Consider the following 24980-nt stretch of genomic DNA (forward strand, 5'->3'; position numbering starts at 1 on the left):
GGGGGGGGGTAGTGTCAGGCATTCACCACAGCCACCTTCACCTGTCACGTCACCCGGAGCACCACCCACCTGTTCGTCATCACCGGAGTTCTAATCACGTGCACCTGAATTCAATTACCACACCCCTTAAATAGGACAGCTTGCCAGTCCATCCTTGTCAGATCTACCGTTTGCAATCCCAGCCAAGGAAGAAGGGTCTTATATAGCGAAACGATCGGTTATTTTCATTTAAAAAAATACAATTTAAATACTTTTTAATCTCAAATGCATGTCTTGCCTTTCTCTTCCTGAATTCTGTGTATTCTGACTCAAGACAGTTAGGGTATGTCAAAACTTGTATCGTATTTTCTTCCTCAACTTCAAAAATCATTTTAAAATCATCCTACATCGCTGCAGAAGTTCTGATCCAGTCTTTGCAAAGTGAACATGCAAAGAAGATAAAACGCCCTTAACAAAAAAAGTAAAACAGCGATATAGGACAATTTCAAAGTTAAGGGAGAACATGAGATGTTTTTCGACATACCCTAACTGTCATGAACCGGAACAAAAACAAGACGAGCGTTTGGCATTAAAAAGTATAGAAATTTTATTATTTTTATTAAAATAACGTTACGCTACATAAGACCCTTCTTTCTTGGTTGGGATCGTTTGAAGCCGCATTTAAACTGCATTTTGGAAGTTCAAAATCAGGGCACATAATTTCTTTACAACTGAAGAAAGAAAGACATGAACATCTCGGATGACAAGGGGGTGAGTAAATTATTTGTAAATTGTTGTTCTGGAACTGGAGTTCTCCTTTAAATTATCCTTAGATTATGATCTGGCCCGCCATCTAGTGGTTAATGTCCCTCTGGGGAAATCTGAAATGAAGGGGTTAATTAAAAACATAGTTAAGAAAAGATGGCAAGAGTTATGGACACCGGAAGGAAAGGGAAAACATCTCTATGAAATAAATAGAGGTAAGAAGTGTGAACTAGGTTTGTGGCAAAAAAAAGGGATGACACAATAATATCACAACTATATATTGGACACACTGCATTGAATCAATCACTTTTAAAATCGGTAAACATGATACAGGATTGTGCAGTGTATATGTGAAATTCCAGAAACAATCGAACATGTACTTCTCAAATGTGCTGATTACAATGAAGCTAGAGGAAATGAACAATGCAGGAGTAAAAAAGTTAACATTGAAGAGCTTGCTAGATGGTAATTAAACAGTGACTAAAACATTAGAGTATCTAAAGAAAACTTGTTTGATTAGACGGATTTATTTATTTATTTATTTAGCTACTATTGCCAGTTGCATAAACGTATAGCTCTATGTTAAGACAGTGTCTTAAGAACTAGTTTGACCAATCAGCAGGTAACTGAGGGGTAACCAGTCTTATATTTTGGATTCAACTCTTTTATGCAACGCATGGTCGACATCAACGCGAACGCTTCACACTCCACCTCAGTAGGTGGCGGAAATGCACCAAAGCTGGTTTTCCAACCGCTACTAAGTCCAAAAAAGAAGAAAGAAATCCACACTCCAAACCAGTCAGTTTCGTTATTTGTCAACCGTCAGTAAATATCTCAGAAGCAGGAGAAGGGCCACCACCACCACAGTACTTGCGAGTTTTCCTGTAAGTTAGCCACAAGGCAAATCTCGAACGACTGTGATTGGTGCTGTGTAAGGTATGGCTAAGGAACCTCAGTTGGATTTAGCTGATCTGCAAGTTGGTCGGACACTTGTCACTTGCTTGTCGTAGTGGCGCATATGTGTATATATATATATATATATATATATATATATATATATATACTTCGATAGATAGATATAGATCGGTAGAAAACCGTCTTTCTGCGAGTCATCAAAAATCAGCTTTATTCTTTTGAAATGGTGTTTAAAAGGGTGTTAAAGGTGTGAATGCATGATGTTAAATACAAAAGTTAATGGAAGCAAACGCGACTGAATGTGTACAGTGTATGTGAAAAGTAATCAAAAGTAGTCTGATTATATTACCTAAAATGTGTAATGGAAGTATAAGGTAAACGTGTGAATACATAATGTGCGCACTTTATTAAATTACAGGGTTGCCAACTTTTAAGTTCAGCTTGGAGTGAGATTGTTTTTGTTTTGGAGTGGGGGGTTGGGTTGGTGGATGGGTGGTGGCGATCTCGATTCCATATCTATATATATGTATATACTGTACATATCCACCTTATTTTACCCATAAGAGTGGGTGCAGCCATTTGTAATTTTTTGTGTCTGGCTTCCAGTCTCATCCACTTCCAGCTATTTTTAGCTGTACAAAAAGCTTGTTTTGCTGCTTGATATTACAAACTGGTGTGTCTTACCATATTATTTTAATGTGTTATCTTAATTATGAACACACTGGTTTGTAGTGCAAACTGTTTTACCTTTTACTGCACTTCGATATTCTTCTCATTATTTCCCTATGGTGGATCATGAACCGGATGTCTAACACATTACCAGAAAACAGCTTACTTCCGCATTGAAAAATAAGGTGGATAAGGGGATAAAAATGCAGCTAAATGCTTTTTTTTAGCACCATTTTAAACTTTGTTTAAATTCAGTATTTGCTTTCACATTTCACATTTAAAAATATAGTGTTTAATCATTTCAAATATTTATTCAAATGAAAAACTTAAAAATAAGTAAGCAAGTATGACCTGCAATATTCTAGATACATGTATATTTAGTAAAGAGCCATGCAGGTACTTAGTGGGTAAACCATGGCATTACAAATGAAAATTATTTTTTTTCCGACCACAAAATGATTCTAATTTGCCTCTTTACATGGGAATTCAAAACCCTTTTCTCTACTTAACCTTAAATACTACACTAATTGTAATATATGTAATAGAATTAAAAAATTATATATATATATATATTTTATTTTATTTTTTTATTTTATTTTTTTTTTTAAGTCTTTAATGGACCATAATTATTGGACAAATGGTATTTAGTATTAAATGATCTCCTTAAAATATAAAAAAAAAATATTGAACTAAAATATAGATTTCTAAAATACATTCTGAAAAATAGATAAGCTGTATGGTCACATTATAAGTAAGCAATACCTGAGGGTTAAATACAAGTAAACCACATTAACCCTTACGAAAATTAATCATGGTTTTATTATAGTAAAAGTGTAGTTCCCATCTTTTTGGCGCATTGATTACCATTTGTATAACCATAGTCAGTGCTTGAAGTGGTAAAAAAAGAAGTGCCGGTACTCCATGTGACAGAAATGCCAGTGTTACGGTTTAACTGGTGACTGTGTTATCTGGTGACCAACTTCCTGGTTCAGGTCCTCGACTCCAGATGCGATGGAATGACCGCCGCAGATTTGCCGATTCTGAAAGCACAAATTGACGTGATATTAAGCTGTCTAATAAACGCACACCTGCTCATTACATGATTTTGGTATTCTTGTCAAGATTACAAATTATTGGTATGATGGCCCGTAGCGGCTGAAGTACGGAAACCAAATAAAAAAGCTTGTTTGGCACGGGTTTCGAACACACGCAAAAAGAAGTCACACAACACTAACGAACAACACTAACGAACACATTCAGCTACTGAACTACACTAAGTCAGTCACGGATTTCTGGATTCAAGTAGGATTTTACTTTCGGCGTCACATTATGCAACTGCCTGAATCAAGAAAATGTGCCCGTGTTAACTTGTGACCTGTGTTTACTTGTTATGAAAACTAATATTAAAGTAAAAGTATATTACATTTTATGGTTTATGATGTTAAAGTACCTTTCATGGAGTCTCAAACAACTGTAAATTTGTGGCTACTGTGGTCTAATTACAAACCCTATTGTTAAACTATATTTACTATAGTAAAAACATGGTACATTTTCTTCAGACACTAGCTGATGTCTCCTTTAATTAATATAAAAACTTGACGTTATTTCCATGTTGTTTTGCCGTTTTTCTCGTAGAAATACTTTGGAAACTTGATTTCTATTTCATTGTAGTGAATGAAATGGCCCACAACCTCTGTGTCGCTTTAGAATTACTCAATTATTAGATTGATATCCTTTAAAAAAAACATTTTCATGGGGTTATTAAATATAGTTGGGCCCCTTGAAGTGTAAAACATGCTATAATATGTAAGAGCATGAACCGCTGGATCACAATTACTGTAGTAGGCTATTGGAAAATAATGTTCAGATTTTATATATTGTTATTATCAAATGTGATATCTAGTGAAAAGTTAACATGTTTACAATGTAATATTTGTAAGCAGCGATTTGACTGTAAATAACGTTAATTTATTGCAAAAGTAAAATTAGGTTTTGGCTATAGCAAACACAGAGGTCACAAGTAAACATTAAACACAGACACATTCAACTAACGCTACCTTAAGTCACAGCAAAAAAGTGGCTTAATTGTATACAAAGATCCCCATATATCTGTGAGGTGATTAGCTCAGAAAACAACGTTTATATGTAATACTTTCAGAATTATTCTGCTAGTGAACACAAGTCACAAAGTAACACGTAACAAAGTGCAGCATTAATTTGCAGCTTTTCGACTACAGAAAAGTCTATTATATTTTATATACTGTTATAATCGAATAAAATACCACCTATCAAACGCAAATAACAAGTTAACACATTTCTAAGCAGCGTTTCAACTAGAACTTTAACGTTACATGTCGATTCACTACAATCAAGAAATCAAATCACAAGTTTTCGAAGTATTTCTACAAGAAAAACGGCAAAACAACGTGGAAATAACGTCAAGTTTTTATATTAATTAAAGGAGACATCAGCTAGCGTCTGAAGAAAATGTACCATGTTTTTACTATAGTAAAACGATAGCGTTTGTAAATAAACCACAGTAGCCACAAATTTACAGTTGTCTGAGACTCCATGAAATGTACTTTAACATCATAAACCATACAATGTAATATGCTTTTACTTTAATATTAGTTTTCATAACAAGTAAACACAGGTCACAAGTTAACACGGGCACATTTTCTTGATTCAGCCAGTTGTATAATGTGACGCCGAGACTAAAATCCTATTTGAATCCAGAAATCCACAGCCGAATTAGCGCAATGTGTTCCTTACTGTCGTCTCGCGCGACTGCTATTTGCGTGTTCGAAACCTGGGCCAAACAAGCTTTTTTATTTGGTTTCCGTACTTCAGCCGCTACAGGTCATCATACCAATAATTTGTAATCTTGACAAGAATACCAAAATCATGTAATGAGCAAGTGTGCGTTTATTAGACAGCTTAATATCACGTCAGTTTGTGCTTTCAGAATCGACGAATCTCCTGTGGTCGTTCTATCGCATCTGGAGTTGAGGACCTGAACCAGGAAGTTGGTCACCAGTTAACACGGTCACCAGTTAAACCGTAACACCGGTACGCACGAAAAAGTGCCAGTACGCAAAACGCAAAAAAAAATACAGAAGTGCCAGCGAGATCAAAGGCATTAACAGAAGCGCTACATTTTACGATTTACGCCACATTAAGTGCGCCAAAACGGTATTTATTGTTTGAATTTAGTATTAAAACTTACAACATTTGAAAGCTGAAACTTATTTATTTTAAATTTACTATCACAATTTGTTGTCTAAACACATTTAATTAATATTTGAATTTTTAATAAGTATGGCATCATTAAAGTTTTGTTTTTTTGTTTAGTTTTTCTAACAGGAAAAACGGAACTTTTTTCTCTCCCCCGCCCCTTTAAACACCAACACTAAAGTGCCATTTTGGTCCTGTCTAGATGCCCCCGAAACGTGATTTCTATGACACAATTTCTGAAATGGGTGTGCCAGACAAAGAAGACAAGGGCTATGTCCATTATTTCCCCTGTACCCTATTGGGCACTATTTGAGGGGACAACCATTGGTAGTGGTGTCCGAAAACAGACATGGACGTCATTGAGTGCACTCATTCAATCCCATAATAATGCACCACAGTCATAAGTGTACAGCCGATGTACACTCAGAGGCTAGAGAATACCCAAAATCTGAATCATCCTTCTATTTTCCAAAAAAAACAAAAACATGCTTGTCCAGTTTTTTTTTTTTTTGATTACTGAATATTTAAGATTTCTACATGTTAGTTTCCATGACAGAGTTTGAGATACATTTTTTCATTATTACTAAAGCTGCAGGTTTGCTAAGTTTTAAATGATTATTAAACAGGAAGCACTGACTGCAAAAATGGCAGCCCTTCTGGCGCACACAGTGTCTGAATTCACTGCTTGTTTTCAACAAGTTTTCAGCAAGAAGTGACACACTTGCTTGTTCTCAACAAGTATGTTGTTCACTCGCTCGTTTACAGGAAAGGAAAGGAAAGGAAAGGAAAGGACGTGAAAGCAATAAGTCATTAAAATCAAGAGACATAAACAAATAAACAAACTGTGCTGAAAAGTACATGTTTAGAAATTAAAGGCACTGTCAAAAAATAACCCACATTTACAATAACCTCATGCTTAATACTTACATTTATGTGTGTTTGTATTTTCTGCCATGGTTAGAAATAGGTGCAGATGTGAAGGGGGAGGAGAATTATATGTGCATCACATTTAGTCGATTATAGGAGTATTTGGATCCAAGTTTTTCAGAGTCGACTCCGACTCCCGTAACAGGAGTTGATGGAATCGACATTCGACATTTAGCATGACTGTCCAAATTAGTCCAGTTTAGCAGTGACATTACCTTTAAATGAGCTATCAACGTTGTTTGCTGTTGCAGACCCCTAATTTCACAGAGGGAAAAGTCACAAAAAACAGCTGTGGTGGAATATTATCTCAGAATTAAATAAAAAGGAAGATATTCTTTATTGAATTCATCACATTATAATGGTCTTTGGATGGCGCTAAATGCATATTCTTGTTTATTATATGAGTTTTTAATGATTTATGGTTAGTTCAATGACTGAAGAGCCTACAGTATATGGAAAACCAAATGTAGCCTATTATTGATGCATTAAACATAGGCTAACATAACATAACATTAATTATACAAAGCTGTCACACAAGCATGTATAGTTACAAACTAAATTTACTATTCCACACCTGTTTCACACATACTCAGTTTGCAGTGCATTTTTTTCTTCCCGTGCCCATGTTGAGCATTTACTTAATGCGTTTCGAGTGGTGCGTATATGCAGCATTGCAGCAATCGTTTTTGCTGTGCTGCACACGCTGAATTAAAGTAAAATGGCATTGCTCACTGTAAAATGTACGTGGGTTGATACGAAATGTACTAATTACGACATAAATGCATATAATTGAAGTAGTTTTTTAGCTATAGGGGTAAAGCAAGGAAAAGTACCCTACACCATTAGATAAACATGGTAACCGATGGCACTCGTGGAGTTAGAAAAACAACATTCTTTTTATGACCAGCAGGATTATTTGTAATGCAAATTAGTGTTGGGCAATATGCTGAATTTTCATATTGTCCTATCATCAGCCTGTGAGATTGCTGATACACGATATTGTGGTGTTAATTTAATTATTTACTTACTTAGTTTCATTGCTGGAAAGTGAATTAACACCAGCATAAGTCTAAAAGCAGCCTAATGTTTTTCATATGACTTAATTTGTGTTTAACATGATAACAATTTAATAGAAACATTGTAAGTTACTAACGCTTATATTTGCTTAATTATTCAAAAAGAAGCTACAGAAAACAAGCAAAGAACATTTACACTATCAAAGAACATCATCACTGACTAGCCTAGCATAGTCTAGTGCGAATTTATGCGCTTTAAAAAACACTCCCGGTACCATAAGTGAATACAATACAGTTACATCACTGTATGATGAATACGTCTCTTACCCTTTATTTACTGTGTAAAAAGACAATCACTACGCTGAGAGAGAAAAAAAAATAACATTTGAATTTGAAATCAAAATAATGGTAAACATGTGGTAAACAGCCGCGGATCAAAACGCGCTACAAACGCATCTTGTGTAAATAAAGCACTGAGCCCATTCTGCTTCTGCACCGCATGGGTTACGAACTGCACACGGACTGCACTGCAAATGGATCCTCACTTAATTTCATACACTATTTGCTTATATACAGCACTCAACCGTAATGCAGTACTGTATATAAGGATTTGAGAATCATTGAAGAGAATCCATTGCTGGAGACGACTCCGACTTTTCAGGAATCGACTTTTTTGGAGTCGACTCCCCATTCATAGTCGATTAAACACTTCCGCAAAGGATACACCTGTGTTTCCTCGTTCATGACTCCTCAGGAATCCTCCTCACTCCTTGTCTTTTCACTGTGCAATTGAGAATGTTCTTCAAAATAACTGAGCTCGATTGGTTTCCAGGTCATAGGATGGAGGACAGAGAAGCGAGGAAACGAGCAGGGATATTGAGAAGCACTCATTGTCTGATAGGGCAGCGAGGCGACAAGTCAGCTGCTCAAGCTTTCAGCCTCTGAATTCAGTCACATGAATAGCATAAAGACCATGAGGGCAAAACAAACAGTACAGGCCTGTCAAATTTCCTCCTGTTTCAAGCCATAAATATTTAAATCACCTCTTAAGAAGAACAATAAAGAATGTGAATAAACTGCAAGTTTTGGGCACTTGTAAAATCTGTCCCCCTTGGCAGAAATTGCAGACCAAGGGCACCGAAAGCCTCCCCGTTATAGTACATTAGTAGATAGTAAAAAGTGTTGTTTTGTGGTAGTTTTGTGTGTTTTGTGGGTTTCTATAGTAGTGTAACATCACATGAAAGCTATGAATTATGCTTACATGCATTCTTCCCACTAATTCTGTTTCTTTTGTCTTGGCAGAAGTGTGTAAACTATAATTCCACAAGTACACTGGATTTGAGTTTGATACACAAATATTGAGAATATGACTTGCTCAGAGGAAGCAGAGGCACAATTTGCAGAGATAGAGCTGCTATTAAGTATGTTTCCGAGTGAAGAAGAGCTACAAGTGGATGAGCTTTCCCATGCAGAGCTCAGGGCTTATGTGGAAGGGTCAACTCATGCTCCCCCCAGCATCAGACCTCATTTCAGCATCAAGCTGAAGGTGGAGAACCCTGCAGTACGTATGTAAAATACATTAAAATACATTAAAACATTATTTGTTGCTCATCATGTCAATCTTTTTTTCTTAATTCCTGATAGGTGAGCATTACATTGCTGTGCACGTACCCAACTGACTACCCAAAAGTTTTGCCAGATATTACTGTCAGGTATTTAATTAACTTGAGTTTGCTATTAATGCTAAAATATGTTTCATAAGCTTTTTAGATTTTTTTTTTAATTCATAGACATACTTGAATAGTGCTAGGGTGTGATCACTATATATGTAAGATAAGTTTTCAGTGATTGGGTCACAAGTGGTCAGTCCAGAGCAGGGCCGGCCCTGGCCAATTTGCTGCCCTAGGCAAGATTTTACCTGGTGCCCCTTGCCTCACAGACCATTCCACCAATAATCATTGTGTTTAAACATTTACACTGAAGCTGCATAGCTAGATATTTCAAAAAGTGAGTCTAAAGAGAGAAATGGAGGAGTATGTGTGACTATTGGATGTTACATTTTCTTATTAAAAAAAAAAATGATGATAGTGAAGTGGTAACACTTACAACAAGGTATCATTTGTTAACATTATACTAACAATATAGGTGGTGCCTAAGTCACATTATAAATTAAACACAAACAACAAGAATAATTACATCTGGTGTTCCTGCACAAAACTAATACAGTTTTGTTTGAACACTTGTCTATCATACAGTAATGTTACAGTTTAATCTTAAAAATAAATTTGACATGTTTTTAATTTCCAGTAGATGGCAGCAATGTTCTACTAAACTATAGCCCTTTCTGAAGTTATCATCACAGATTAAACAGAGAAACGTACTGTCACGCATCGTGCAAGGAAGGGGCGAACGAAGACGAAGGTCAAAGATAAAGTCTTTATTATATTCCACAGATAATCCAAAACAGGTAAATCCACAGCAGGAGGGTAAAACCATGCATACATTGACGAGACTGGATGACAAACACTGAACTCAATGCAGCTTATAAAGACAGGTGATAACGATGAACATAATTAAGGCACAGGTGATACAAGGTTAACTAATGATGATGAAACGAGGACAGGAAACAGGAACAACCAAATATAGGCACAAGAGGGAGAAACCAACACAAACAGTCCACAGGGGAGTGACACGTACATCTTTAAAGGGAATTTTACGTAAAACATTTTTAATAAGTCTAAATATATACAAACATTACTAAATTAGCCAATTCAAATTAAAAATACCATAAATACCCAAATACTTTACAACTATAGCGTAAAAATATTATTAAAATGTATGGCATGTGGCATGAAAAATTTTGGATCTCTGGAACTCCAGACATTGTTATTGCTCTATTTTAAACTTTTAGACTAGGCCAACATAAATTTTGTTCACAAACTTTTACCTTGTCTAGTTTATTTATATGATCATGATTCATTACATCACATTACCTCTGTCTTTGTCCTGTTGTTGTTCTTTTCTTCTTTCTTTTTTTTCCTGGGCACCAGAGGGCTTTGGTCTTTTTGACATAGTGGTAATTGATTAGTGAACATAGGAATCGGCAGCCCCCCTAGCATTTGCCCATTCTGCCTACGTCACGGGCCAGCCCTGGTCGAGAGGCATTACCACTTCCACCTGTTATTAACAGACATTTCTTGTGACCACTTGTGTTTGGATTTCATGGAGACTCTTCCCTTTTTGTTGTCACATCACCTTAGCATGAGCACAAGTACTTTTGAATGAACAAACCTATAATTCAGAAACTTGAACTATAGAAACGTGCTGTTGCTTATTAAAAGTACATTGAGCTATACTGGCTTCCCCTACACACTCTGAAGTTTCTATTCTGGTGTTACTATTTCCATGTGCATGGGTGAGAAGGACCAAGTCCTAGCTTATATTCAAGTTCATTCCTGACACTTTTTATGGTAATTTTATGCCAACTCTAAATAGGTTTGAATGGGATCAAATGAAGTGCTATAAATGATCTGAATTTCCATTAGGGTCCAAGCTTTTACAGACATTTTAGTTAGATTTCTTCAGGTTTTTTTTTTTTGGGTGATTGATTTGATTTGATTTATTTGTTTGTTTGATTGATTGATTGATTGATTTTTCTTGCCCTTTTCAGATGTTCAGTGCTCACTAGATCACAGCAGATGATGCTTCACTCCAACCTCAACACCTACCTTTCTGAAAACTGCATTGGTGATGTGTGTATTCTTTCTGCTGTGCAGTGGATCAATGACAATGCACAAACATATATCACAAAAAGTGTCCCTGTCAGTGATCCCAAGAAGGAAGATGTTTTAATGCAGTCGAAAGAGATTTTCACTAGACTGTGGATCTATAGCCATCACATCTACAATAAAATCAAGAGGAAGAACATTCTGGAATGGGCAAAGGAGCTGAACCTTTCTGGGTTCAGTATGCCGGGAAAGCCTGGTATTGTGTGTGTAGAGGGTCTGCAGTCTGCTTGCAATGAGTTCTGGGCCAGGTATCTAAAAATTTAAAACTATTTCGTATCCACACTTATAGCCACAGCTACAGTGGGTACAGAAAGTATTCAGACCCCCTTAAATTTTTCACTCTTTGTTATATTGCAGCCATTTGCTAAAATCATTTAAGTTCATTTTTTTCCCTCATTAATGTACACACAGCACCCCATATTGACAGAAAAACACAGAATTGTTGACATTTTTGCAGATTTATTAAAAAAGAAAAACTGAAATATCACATGGTCCTAAGTATTCAGACCCTTTGCTGTGACACTCATATATTTAACTCAGGTGCTGTCCATTTCTTCTGATCATCCTTGAGATGGTTCTACACCTTCATTTGAGTCCAGCTGTGTTTGATTATACTGATTGGACTTGATTAGGAAAGCCACACACCTGTCTATATAAGACCTTACAGCTCACAGTGCATGTCAGAGCAAATGAGAATCATGAGGTCAAAGGAACTGCCTGAAGAGCTCAGAGACAGAATTGTGGCAAGGCACAGATCTGGCCAAGGTTACAAAAAAAATTCTGCTGCACTTAAGGTTCCTAAGAGCACAGTGGCCTCCATAATCCTTAAATGGAAGACGTTTGTGATGACCAGAACCCTTCCTAGAGCTGGCCGTCCGGCCAAACTGAGCTATCGGGGGAGAAGAGCCTTGGTGAGAGAGGTAAAGAAGAACCCAAAGATCACTGTGGCTGAGCTCCAGAGATGCAGTCGGGAGATGGGAGAAAGTTGTAGAAAGTCAACCATCACTGCAGCCCTCCACCAGTCGGGGCTTTATGGCAGAGTGGCCCGACGGAAGTCTCTCCTCAGTGCAAGACACATGAAAGCCTGCATGGAGTTGCTAAAAAACACCTGAAGGACTCCAAGATGGTGAGAAATAAGATTCTCTGGTCTGATGAGACCAAGATAGAACTTTTTGGCCTTAATTCTAAGCGGTATTTGTGGAGAAAACTAGGCACTGCTCATCACCTGTCCAATACAGTCCCAACAGTGAAGCATGGTGGTGGCAGCATCATGCTGTGGGGGTGTTTTTCAGCTGCAGGGACAGGACGATTGGTTGCAATCGAGGGAAAGATGAATGCGGCCAAGTACAGGGATATCCTGGATGAAAACCTTCTCCAGAGTGCTCAGGACCTCAGACTGGGCCGAAGGTTTACCTTCCAACAAGACAATGACCCTAAGCACACAGCTAAAATAATGAAGGAGTGGCTTCACAACAACTCCGTGACTGTTCTTGAATGGCCCAGCCAGAGCCCTGACTTAAACCCAATTGAGCATCTCTGGAGAGACCTAAAAATGGCTGTCCACCAACGTTTACCATCCAACCTGACAGAACTGGAGAGGATCTGCAAGGAGGAATGGCAGAGGATCCCCAAATCCAGGTGTGAAAAACTTGTTGCATCTTTCCCAAAAAGACTCATGGCTGTATTAGATCATAAGGGTGCTTCTACTACATACTGAGCAAAGGGTCTGAATACTTAGGACCATGTGATATTTCAGTTTTTCTTTTTTTAAAATATGTGCAAAAATGTCAACAACTCTGTGTTTTTCTGTCAATATGGGGTGCTGTGTGTACATTAATGAGGTAAAAAATGAACTTAAATGATTTTAGCAAATGGCTGCAATATAACAAAGAGTGAAAAATTTAAGGGGGTCTGAATACTTTCCGTACCCACTGTATATATATGTACTACTGTGTAAACACACAGTACCACAGCACATCCATTTGGCCACATAACCCCTCAGATTTTTAAGCCAAATGATTTATGAAAACTTCTAAACGGCAAAAATATTGATTTAACCGATTTAGCATTTTATTAAATATGTATTAAATTATAACAATTTCTTTAAAAAAAGGTGCATGCTGCATTAAAAGTTTCTAAGTAAGATTTACTTGAAAAATGCCAGGAAACAATCTTTAAGTAACATTCTAGTAATTATCTAGTTAGTAATCTAACAGTATGCTTTCAAGTACACATAATTCAAGTACATTTTGCTCACTTTGTAACATTTTCATCAGTAACACTTTTAATGCTTATACAGGTGCATCTCAATAAATTAGAATGTCACGGAAAAGTTCATTTATTTCAGTAATTCAACTCAAATTGTAAAACTTGTGTATTACATAAATTCAGTGCACACAGACTGAAGTAGTTTAAGTCTTTGGTTGTTTTAACTGTGATAATTTTGGCTCACATTTAACAAAACCCCACCTCTCAACAAATTAGAATACTTCATACCTTCAATACTCCAACCTTCTGGAAAGTATGTTTATTTACTGTATATGTACTCAATATTTGGTAGGGGCTCCTTTTGCTTTAATTACTGCCTCAATTCGGTGTGGCATGGAGGTGATCAGTCTGTGGCTCTGCTGAGGTGGTATGAAAGCCCAGGTTTCTTTGACAGTGGCCTTCAGCTCATCTGCATTTTTTTGGTCTCTCGTTTCTCATTTTCCTCTTGACAATACCCCATAGATTCTCTATGTTTGTGGCTTACCCTCCTTGTGAAGAGCTCAATGATTGTCTTCTGGACAACTGTCAGATCAGCAGTCTTCCCCATGATTGTGTAGCCTAGTGAACCAAACTGAGAGACCATTTTGAAGGCTCAGGAAACCTTTGCAGGTGTTTTGAGTTGATTAGCTGTTGACTTAAAGGGGTCATCGGATGCTAAGTTCACTTTTTCATGTTGTTTGAATATTAATGTGTGTTGGCAGTGTATGTACAAATCTACCCTATAATGATAAAAATCCATGCAGCGGTTTTTAATTAATCTGTAAAAATAATATTCCCTTTTTCAAATCGAGCCGTTCTCACAGAGGCCGCTCCCACAATAGTTGATTGACATGAGCGATTTACCTCGAATCAGCTGTCACAGTCCGGCCTCTTTGTTTCGATGCTGGAGCAGGGCTGTAAGTTAGACAAGAATATCTCAGATTGAGCGATTGAGGTGTCGTGTTGCTGGATGTAATAATGAACATAGTGGTCGTCATTTACTCCCGACATCTGAGCCGCTGAAGATGCAGTAGATTACATTTGTTTGTGAAGGGAATGCAGGGAAGGGAATGTGAGTATAAGGGGTTTTTTTATGAATCTTTGCAATCGCCTTTCCTTATAACGTGGTAGTTAGGAAGTTTAGCGGCTAAACGCGGCTACATGTGGCTAATGTAAACAAGACCATCTTTTCACAGAAAAAATAGAGGGGCGGGGCGAGTAGAGCTCATTTGCATTTAAAGGAACAACCCCTTAGAATGAGATGATTTTTGCTGAGTTCATTTTGACAAGGTAAAAAGGGTGTTGTTTTACAAAACCATTGAGAATTTTTAATCAAAGTATATTAGAGACTTTTCATTAAGACCCTAAAGAATCATATCAACTTGTGGAAGATGGGCATCCGATGACCCCTTTAACACTGGACTTCAAGCAACTTGGGCTATGAGCTTCTTCACTCTTCCTCCAGACTCTAGGACCTTGGTTTCCAAATGAAATACAAATCTTGCTCTCATCTGAAAAGAGGACTTTGGACCACTGGGCAACAGTCCATTTCTTCTTCTGCTTAGTCCAGATAAGACGCCTCTGACATTGTCTGTGGTTCAGGAGGGCTTAACAAGAGGAATACGACAACTGTAGTCAAATTCCTTGACATGTCTGTGTGTGGTGGCTCTTGATGCCTTGACCCCAACCTCAGTCCATTCCTTGTGAAGTTCACCCAAATTCTTGAATCTATTTTGCTTGACAAGCCTCTCAAGGCTGCCGTTCTTTCAGTTGGTTGTGCATCTTTTTCTTCCACACTTTTTCCTTCCACTCAACTTTCTGTTAACATGCTTGGATACAGCACTCTGTAAACAGCCAGCTTCTTTGGCAATTAATGTTTGTGGCTTACCCTCCTTGTGAAGGGTCTCAATGATTGTCTTCTGGACATCTGTCAGATCAGCAGTCTTCCCCATGATTGTGTAGCCCAGTGAACCAAACTGAGAGACCATTTTAAAGGCTCAAGAAACCTTTGCAGGCCTTTTGAGTTGATTAGCTGATTGGCATGTCACCATATTCTAATTTGTTGAGATTGGTGGGTTTTTGTTAAACGTGAGCCGAAGTCATCACAGTTAAATGAACCAAGACTTAAACTGCTTCGGTCTGTGTGCATTGAATTTATTTAATACACGTTTCGCAATTTGAGATGAATTATTGAAATAAACTTTTCCATGACATTCTAATTTATTGAGATGCACCTGCACATATCTTATTTAAATTCCTAAATAACATGCACTAAGTTTTGTTTTTATTACTAAAATTAATTTGTGAAGAATTAATATTGATAATGTCTGAACATACTTGAAAAAAATAAAATAAAATAAATATAGAAGTAAATGTAACAATTCATTAAAAGATAAAACAAAAAAGGCAAGGGTAACACAAAATTGTCTTTAAATTTTCTGTCTGCAATTCTTTTATTTTGTCAAAGCAAAAGAAGAGTTAGCTAAGAATGGCCCTGAAGGGAAGGACCCCCAACAATGATCAGCTATTTTCCAACACCCATTGTAAAACATCTTATACTAGTTGAAAGTACAAGAATAGCGTTATTATTGAAGTGACTTGATTAATTTAATCCTTTGTCATGGCAGCATCATTCGTGTTTTTAAAAAATCCATTAAAGAGTTCAGTATCTTCAATGTCTTGGCATGATGCAGACCATGTTTGGTCAGATTTGCATCAGATTGGAGGAGTATTTTCAAAGCCAAAAATTCAAAGCCCACAGTTTTTACAAAAATCCACATTAAATTAAAAATAGCTGAATTCCTGTTAGAAATTAGTTCCTGTTAGAGCTAATGACTAATATTTAAGGTTGTTGATGAGAACATTTATTTATTTATTTGTTTGTTTGTTTGTTTGTTTGTCTGTTTGTTGACGTGACATGGCATTTTCACTGTCCCTCGAGATAAAAATAAATATAAGTAATATTGTCGTTATTTAAAATGCTAAAAATGTTAAACATTTCTTTGTCTTTCATGGACCTGTTGTTATAAAAGCTGCAGTGTTATTCAAATTTTTTATTTATAATTTATTTGTATTTATTTTTTTGAGCCAAATCTCATAATTTTCCTTTGGTGTGACTGTCCCAACCATGACTCAGTAAATTATATATTTTATAAATTAAAAAGAAAAGCATAAAAATATTAATAAATGCCTCTATCAAAATTATACAAGTGTCTATTTTAGTAAATGGCAATCTTTATTTATTTATTCTAAATTATATATATATATATTTATTAAAAACTGTATGTTAAGCTACATAATCATGGAAAATTATGCAAATGTGTTTTGCTAAGCGCTAATGACAAGTTAGCTCGGAATTGTCTCAAAAGGCTGAAACGTCCTTTGGTGTGACAGAAAATGCTTGTACTGTCACACCAAAGGACAAAGATGTCACATCAGAGGACAAGGTCTCTTTAAAAAGCATTTTAAATAATTAAATAAGATTTGTTTAACTCTTTTTTTTATTATTATTATTATTATTTTATTTTTATTTTCAGTGTTCTTAAAAGCAGTAATTACATTAATTACTGCTATTTAATTACTAACTATTTTCTGATGTTTTTGCAGAAAACTTGTAGGCCCGGTTTCACAGACAGGGCTTAGACTAAGCCAGGATTAGGCCATAGATCAATTAGGACGTTTAAGTAATTTTTATAAACATGCTTAGAAAAACAACATTACTGGCGTGTTATATAAAGTTTCTTTCAGTTGAAAGACTTACATTTTAGTCTAGGACTAGGCTAAAGCCTTGTCTGTGAAACCGGGGGTACTGTTATACTGTTATAAAGAATCACAGATTTGTTTTTATCTCAAAATATCCTAAAACAAACAATTAAGTACTTCAGTAGGGGAGATGTAAATGTCACTCATCCTAAAGTGTTATAATTTTAAGCAGTCTTAAAATTATCCAAATCATGGGGAAAAAATTGTTAAAAATGTTATATTAAATAAATAACACTATATGAAAATAAGTGTCTAAATATGAAAAATTGTATTGTAATGTTTATAATTGTAATGTATTTTTCCCCCCAGGGTGAAAGTGTTAACATGGAAGAGAATTATGATTCGTCACAGAGAGGATGTCCCTTTGGACAACACCTGGACAGAGGAGAGAACTGACTCTCTGCGCAAGTTCACTGGCTTTCATGAAGCAATTTTTGACACTCACGGGACCAGAGGAAACCACATGGACCTTGGACAGCTCTATCAGTTCCTTAGTGACAAAGAATGTTCTAATATCTTTCAAATGTACTTTGGGATTGAGGGGAGGTAATGGTGTGCATTATTGTTTTTGCCTTAACTTTAGGCTTAATTATGCAATGAACCTTTAAAAAAAATAACATTGTATAATGAATGGAGTTAAATTAACAGAAAACCACTTGTAAATAATATATATATATATATATATATATATGAAGGATATAAGGGTATGTGTATTCGTACTGAGCGGTTCACAAGGTAAGTTCCAAATGGAAGTGATCATCCCTATGCCCTACTCCCTTGCAGTGGAGACTTTGGAGTGAGCAGGGCACGTGCACGCCATTGTTGCCGTTTGGAATGCACTTGGCAAAGAAAGCGACGTAACTTCATCATTATCTTCAGCTGGCATGTTGACAACGCAGCATTATTTTTCATATATTCTATAGCATATTGTAAAAATCTTTTTACCATGCTGCGTTGTCATGGGAACATGGCAGCTGATGATACTGAGGAAATTACATCGCTTCCAAGTGCATTCCAAGCGGCTTCTCACGCCAAAGGCTCTGCCCTTCAGAGGGAGTATGACATAGGGATGTTCACTTCCATTTAGAACTTACCTCATAAAACGTTTGTTATGAATACACGTACAGTTACACCCCTAATATATATATATATATATATATATATATATATATATAAATAAATAACAGTTGAGAATTATAGACACTATATGCATGTATATGTACATAAGTGTACTAAGTTTGGAGAAAATATCTAATTCTAGTAATTCTAGTTATGTAAAGAGGGAGTCAAATAAAATGTTTCTAAATAAAAAGAATATTTAAATATTTTAGGTGGGCATATTATGGGAGGTTGAGATAGACCAATGTGGGTGAAGATGTGTATACATCTTTGATAAAAAGAAGTTGGACGTTTTTTGATAATCTGTTTATTGTTTATCCAATCTTCTTTTAAAGTTTTTAATTATAAATTAAAATTAGATTTTACTGAATAGATCTCATCAGTAATGCCGGTTGTGTGATTAATTGTAAATCTCCATCATGTGCTGTCAGATGGAGTGGCATTTACTACACAGAGCCATATTTCACTGACAAGCTATGCAATATCGAGTTCATAATCGAAGGCGATATATATCCGATGATAAACGCGATATTGCGTAGCTTGTCAATGAACTAGGGGTGTGCGATACTGCAAATTTTGGTATCAATCCAGTACCAAGTAAATATAGGGCCAGTATCGCCAATACTGGTACTGATACTTTTTCCTTTTAACAACATAGATTTTAAATTACCAATTACAATTTGAAAATTAACAATAACTAATGTTGATAAGCTAGAACATTACATTCACCTTAAAGCTATATGCATATTATTTGCCTTTCTGAAAGGAGTTTGCAAGCAGACGAGCCCAGAATTTGAAAGCAATGCGAAAATTTTCATGTTAAGCATTTTTTCTCCCCTAGAACAGTTATAAAGAAAAAAAAAACATAATATGGCTTAATGCATTAAGAAAGTAATATTAAAAGGCCAATTCAGTATACTGATGACGCAAACTATATGCAGGCAAGCAGCCCAGTATATGAACACACAGTGCATGCATGTCCTCTGATTAAAAAAAAAACTTTTGGGCCAGTACATTTTTTTTCCCCCCGCAAGGCCCATTTTCGGCCCCGCCAAATTATTACCCCCTCTCGTTGAAATCGCTACCTGATTGCCTAATCCTAACCCCTCCCCCACACCTAACCCTAAACCTACCAATACTGGGGGGGTAGTAATCTGGCAGGGGTCAGAATTGGGCACAACACCGGCCCATCACAAAGCACTATATAGACGGAGTGATAAGGTCTTGCTTCGCCTATGTAAATATCGCTTCATCTTCCTCTCAGTCTCTCAAAATGTACAGGCTAAAGTGAAACGGTGGTGCTAGAAAGCTCATGGAAAAGTAGCCTAAAAAGGCGGATTCCGCAAAATGTGCCTTGTCGGCGGCAATTCAGAAATGTACACAGCAGCGTTATCAGGAAATGGCTTGCCCTGCTGTGAGTGATGCGGGACAAAAGGGACAGGCAGGATGAGGAGAGGAGTTTAATTGGTAAGCAGCTTGATAACAGGGGCTCGGAAGAAGGGGAAACAGAAAAATCTAATCTGTCCTAATGCATACGCTCGCCACGAGTGTAGAATACATAACTCTTTTTTGGCCAAGTCAAGTGTGTTCACAGAGGTTTCCATGGGCCAGTGCAAATAAATATAGATTTAAATATGACCTGATGTTTTCTTCTTATCCAAAACAATGAGATGGGGTGGCCTATTCACACACCATTTTTTTATTTTGTGAGTTTGCAATATATTCAGATAGCCTACTTAACGTTCAATGTAAAAGATACCAGTACTGTAATCTGTTTTTTAAAAAACATCATAATTTATTAACTTGTTCTCCACCTACATTGAATGTGGTACTTCTCGCTTGTTAGCTTGTTTTTTTTTTTTTTTTTTTTTTCCTCAAAATATTTCTGCAACCAGCGCCGCAATGCTGCATTCCAGACAACATGAAGTTATGATTTTTCCCACCTCCTCTTTGGAAATAATGTCTGGAACACCAACTGAAGTCGGATATCCGACCTGTTAACTCGGGTCATGGTTTAACTATGGTTTTACTACAATAACCATGGTTTTTGTAGTAAAATCACAGAAAATTAACCATGGTTTTACTACAGTATTGACAGTGAAACCATAGTAATGACAAAATAAAGCACACATTTATAGCTTAACTGTGTTTTCCAGTAAAACCATAAAACACTAAATTAAATACGGTTGTAGGTGTGCTGACACTTTTATACCCTGGAAGAAAAAAAAATATTTTTATTATTATTATTTATTATTATTATTATTTTTTTTTTTTTTTTTTTTTTTTTTTACCTTAGCTGCATGGTGCAAGACAAAATAATTCTATACATAAGTTATTTGTTTACTTACAGGCGCGTTGACATGTGCAGCATGTACATATTTTACTAAGCAAGTACCTGCAAGTGGCAATATTGGATAAAATGGTTATCACAGGGTTAATCTGTGAGTGAACGTATTCAAATTCTGAATGGATTTTAGTCTAGAAAGTGCGCTTCTCCTATAGTCACTGGAAAGCTGTCAGTCATTTTACTGTAGTTGATGATCTCAGTTAATAAGAAGTGATAAAAGAACCTTTACAGTGCGCAATTAATCTCTCATTTACATGTAGAACATGCAAACATGTAGAACTCAGCAGAATTTAACGGAACACCACATTTGGGTGGTGAGTGGATTGTAACTTAGCCGCCTCTGATCAGTGGATGAGAAGTCCCATACCACAAATTCACAGGATTTTCTTATGGTGTTTTTGCCGCTGGTCTAACAGTTAAGCAGCTTTCGCACAGGAGGTGGAACGTGCTGCTCTATACAATATTTCTGTCACTCCTCGAGAGTTCGCCACTGTAATGGATGCCATTTCCTGTGGGGCCATAACACTTAATAACCAATCACATTACAGCCTTTACGTCATTGAATTTCAGGCAGAGTTGTGTGACAAAGGGTATTCCTGGGGAGGTCCAAGATGGTGCCTTGTTAAGACAAGGTTTTCAGAGCTCCTGACCAAACTTTACTGATTTAGAAAGGCTAGCTGTATCAACGTTTATTTTGTTACATTTACTATACCAGATATCAGTACATTCAATTAAGAACCCAAACATGCCGTTTGACGAACGCAAAGAGCGATCAGACATTGTCAACAATAGTATGGATGTCCTCGATTATGCTTCTCCTGCTGTAAACGAGTTAGATCTCTGCTCGACTTCACTCCCTGTCACTCCTAGCAAGCCACTTGTTCACAAAAAAAGGTAAATCTTCAAGTCCAGATGAGCAGGCCGACGCCATCATTTCCACACTCTCTTCATTGATCAATACTCAGTCTGATGCACTTGAAAGAATGATTAGCGCCAATGCTCTTAGGATAGAAGGGCTGAAGAAAACGATAGACTTTGTGTGTGCTGAAGTACAAGATCTAAAGAAGAATGTGAAAGATGTAGATTCCAGTCTTAAAGATCAAAAACATCTCATGGGCACCTGGGTAACACACGTTTATGAAGAGATACTCTCGCAGGTGGAATTGGAGATTGTTTGGAGTGCCTGACACTTTCAAGGAAGATATCAAATCTGAGGTCATTCAAATCTGCAGCGAGACCTATCCTGAGGCAGAAGATTTAATTTCGCTGGAATGGGAGAGATGGAAGAGCTTGTGGCTCAGAGTGAGAAAGGCAGGGTCTGCTGGAAAAACGGCCTATTACATTGGAGCATGTGTGTTTATTGAAGGTGTGGAAGGTGCATGGTTGCAGAGAGACTTGACCTTGAGAGGCAGAATACTGCTTGCTAAGGCGGAGAACATCTCTAGGCTTACATATACTGCATATACTGTAATCCGAACTGAATCTGGAACGTTATTCCCAATTACTCCTTTCCCAAATAAAGTGGTCTCCCTATCCTATTGATCTGTAATTATAATATTGCTAGAATCCCTTACAATTTATCTTTGTTTCATTAACAGGCATTACTTGCATGATCATTCATCTTTAGGCTAAATTTCTCAAGCAAAAGCAAGACATTGCATACAAGAGAAAATCTTTGTTTTTTTAGTAATTTGTTCGAGAACAGCATCTTGATTGTTTCCCAGTTATTTAACTCAGAAGAAAGAAGAAAAAATACTTTTTATGATTTTTTTTTATTTTCCAGTAACTCCAAAAGAATTCTCCATTGTCATGGACCCTATTCACTGAAAAAAAAAATCTGCTGGATTAACATAAAAAAAAAAAAAAAAAATGTACATTGGTTGCACATTATTATATTATTATGTTCTCTCAACATAATTTATCTCCGTTTATGTTACGTAACTTGTTTGCCAAATGAACATGTTTTTTTTATATTGTTTTTATGCTTTTTATGCCATGTTACCTTGTTGATTTAACATGATTTTTTTTTTTTTTCAATTAAAGCTTTATCCACCATATGCAGTGGTGTTTCAATAAATTACATAAAACTATGATAAAATGTACGATAAATCCAGATAAAATTAATAATAGAATACAACAACTTTGGTAAACTATAAGTATTACATTTATAAATAAATAATAGCATTTTAGCAACCTTAATTGTAGATTTTTAAGCAAGGCAATAAGCAAAAACATTTTATATATACATTTTATATATACATATACAGAGAAGCATGTTACAGACATGCTAAAAAAAAAAAAAAAAACTTGCTTAACGTAATACAATATTACAATAAGAACAATAACAGCAGAAATAAAGTAATTAAAAATTCTACATTTTTTAAGAAGGACCTTGAAAGTGTGCTGATTTTAAAGATTTACCATTACACTCCTCAAAGGGATCATTCACCCAAAAATGAAAATTCTGGTATCATTTACTCACCCTCAAGTTGGTCCAAACCTGTATGAATTCCTTTGTTCTGGATGGAAGGAATTTTGGAGGAATTTTGGAGGTATTTTGGGAAGGTATTTTGAAGGATGTTTGAGGCCACACAACTTTGGGGCAGCATTGATTTCCATAGTAGGAAAAAAATACTATGGAAGTCAATGTTGCCCTAAAACTGTTCAGTTAAAAGCATTCTTCAAAAGACATTTTGTGTTCAGCAGAACAAAGAAATTTATACAGGTTTTGAACAACTTGAGGGTATGTAAACAATACCAGAATTTTCATTTTTTTGTGAATGATCCCTTTCACTTAGATGGGCAATTGAATTTTGCAGTAGCTAATGCCAAGTTATCCAAATCACTGTAAGATTATCTGGCCCTCATTGATGATCCCGATGTCCCCTGGTCTATTATGGGCATGGTCTCCTCAATGCATCTTGGGATGAGGGCTTCATCTGCAGCCTGAAAAATGCACAGTTAAATGAGATTCAGTACTACTCTGGAAATATCAAACTTAATTTCCATAATTTAGTAACATCTGTATCCTCAGAAATGTAAACTTGAATATAATAAGAACCAGTCGTAGTAGTTCAAGCTCTTTGAAACGGCCACTTTGTTGTCTAATGTTAACGTACACAGCTTTAAGCTGTTGCGGCGCGGCGTGAGGCAACGGTAACGTCCGGTATACACGTTTCAGTTCCCTTTCGAGGAACTCGAACTGCGTCCTCTAGAGGTCGCTATAGGGGAACGTTGACTGCGTGACCCGTGTCTGAAGCTTACATACAAAAACTACAACCGTACTGACCGGCGAACAGCCTATGACATCACTGCCAGCGCGTTGGCGCGTCATACCAGTGCGACCGCATAGTATGAAAGGGAGCCGGTCGAACACAACATCCCCTTCTTTGTCTTCACTGACCTTTTGTCTGTAACAAAACTCGTATTGAGTGCATGTTTTCTCACCAGAGGATTTAAGGACAGCTCGCGTATGACGATGTGTGGATGAAACAAGCGCCCGCACCTTTCATACGGTTCATGGGCTGTGCGTGTATGGTGAGGAGTAAGCGATAATCAGCTCTCGAGGGAGTTGAATGAGATTGCATTCTTTGCGAGAGACAGGCACGCTGTCATACCCGCTTTCACAAGTTGCGGGCTGTGTGTGTGTGGTGAAGAGCTGCACGTCCAGCTCACTAAGGAACTTGATGTGCTCATCGCCATGTATTCGCAAAGAATAAGGGAGGTGAGTCTTCACTGTATACCCAAATTTGCATGAGTGTGTACGCCTCTCGTGGCATTCACAACGCATTCGTGGTGGCGGCTCCGTCCCGCTTGATTCCCGGGGAATCTGGTGCGTGGGCGGAGCATGTTCAACTCCCGAGGGAGCCGAATATATGCTGTGCGTTGCGGTTCTGGTGTTAATTTTCTTCCAGTACTAAAAACGGGTTATGGACAGAAAATAAAAAGGGGGACCCTCTTAGTATAGCCATCTGAGGGTGGTTATAGGTCAGCCATGATTATGTGATTAAGCACAGCTGTCTGAAGCTAGCTGCATGTTATCCTGCCTCTTTCAAAAAGTGCTGGTTAAGACCCTTATTTGGTGTGCTTAAAAGCAGCTTCCTGGAGCCTACTGAGATGGTGCTGTCTTCCCTTATTGGGTTTATAGTTTGACAGCCCACTGCTGGTGGTCTCGGCAGTTGCATGGTCCCCTCTCCTAGAGCCAGCTATCTG

At 36.9% G+C, this 24980-nt stretch overlaps 1 protein-coding gene across 2 annotated transcripts; it reads left to right on the top strand.

Annotated features, from left to right (window-relative positions):
- The first annotated feature begins 1495 nt into the window (after window positions 1-1495).
- On the top strand, window positions 1496-20197 carry rwdd2b (RWD domain containing 2B). Of its 2 annotated transcripts, none has more exons than XM_051105429.1 (5): window positions 1496-1628; window positions 8808-9051; window positions 9150-9217; window positions 11176-11541; window positions 17612-20197. In XM_051105429.1, the coding sequence occupies exons 2-5, from the start codon at window positions 8872-8874 to the stop codon at window positions 17850-17852; spliced, it is 855 nt and encodes a 284-aa protein (XP_050961386.1). In that variant the 5' UTR covers window positions 1496-1628; window positions 8808-8871; the 3' UTR covers window positions 17853-20197. The 2 variants fall into 2 exon arrangements, with proteins under 2 accessions (XP_050961386.1, XP_050961385.1); XM_051105428.1 differs by having other exon boundaries at window positions 8808-9066; window positions 17612-20196.
- The last annotated feature ends 4783 nt before the right edge of the window (window positions 20198-24980 follow it).

The sequence above is a fragment of the Labeo rohita genome, unplaced genomic scaffold (assembly GCF_022985175.1).
Source record: "Labeo rohita strain BAU-BD-2019 unplaced genomic scaffold, IGBB_LRoh.1.0 scaffold_99, whole genome shotgun sequence".
NCBI classification, from domain to species: Eukaryota; Metazoa; Chordata; class Actinopteri; order Cypriniformes; family Cyprinidae; genus Labeo; species Labeo rohita.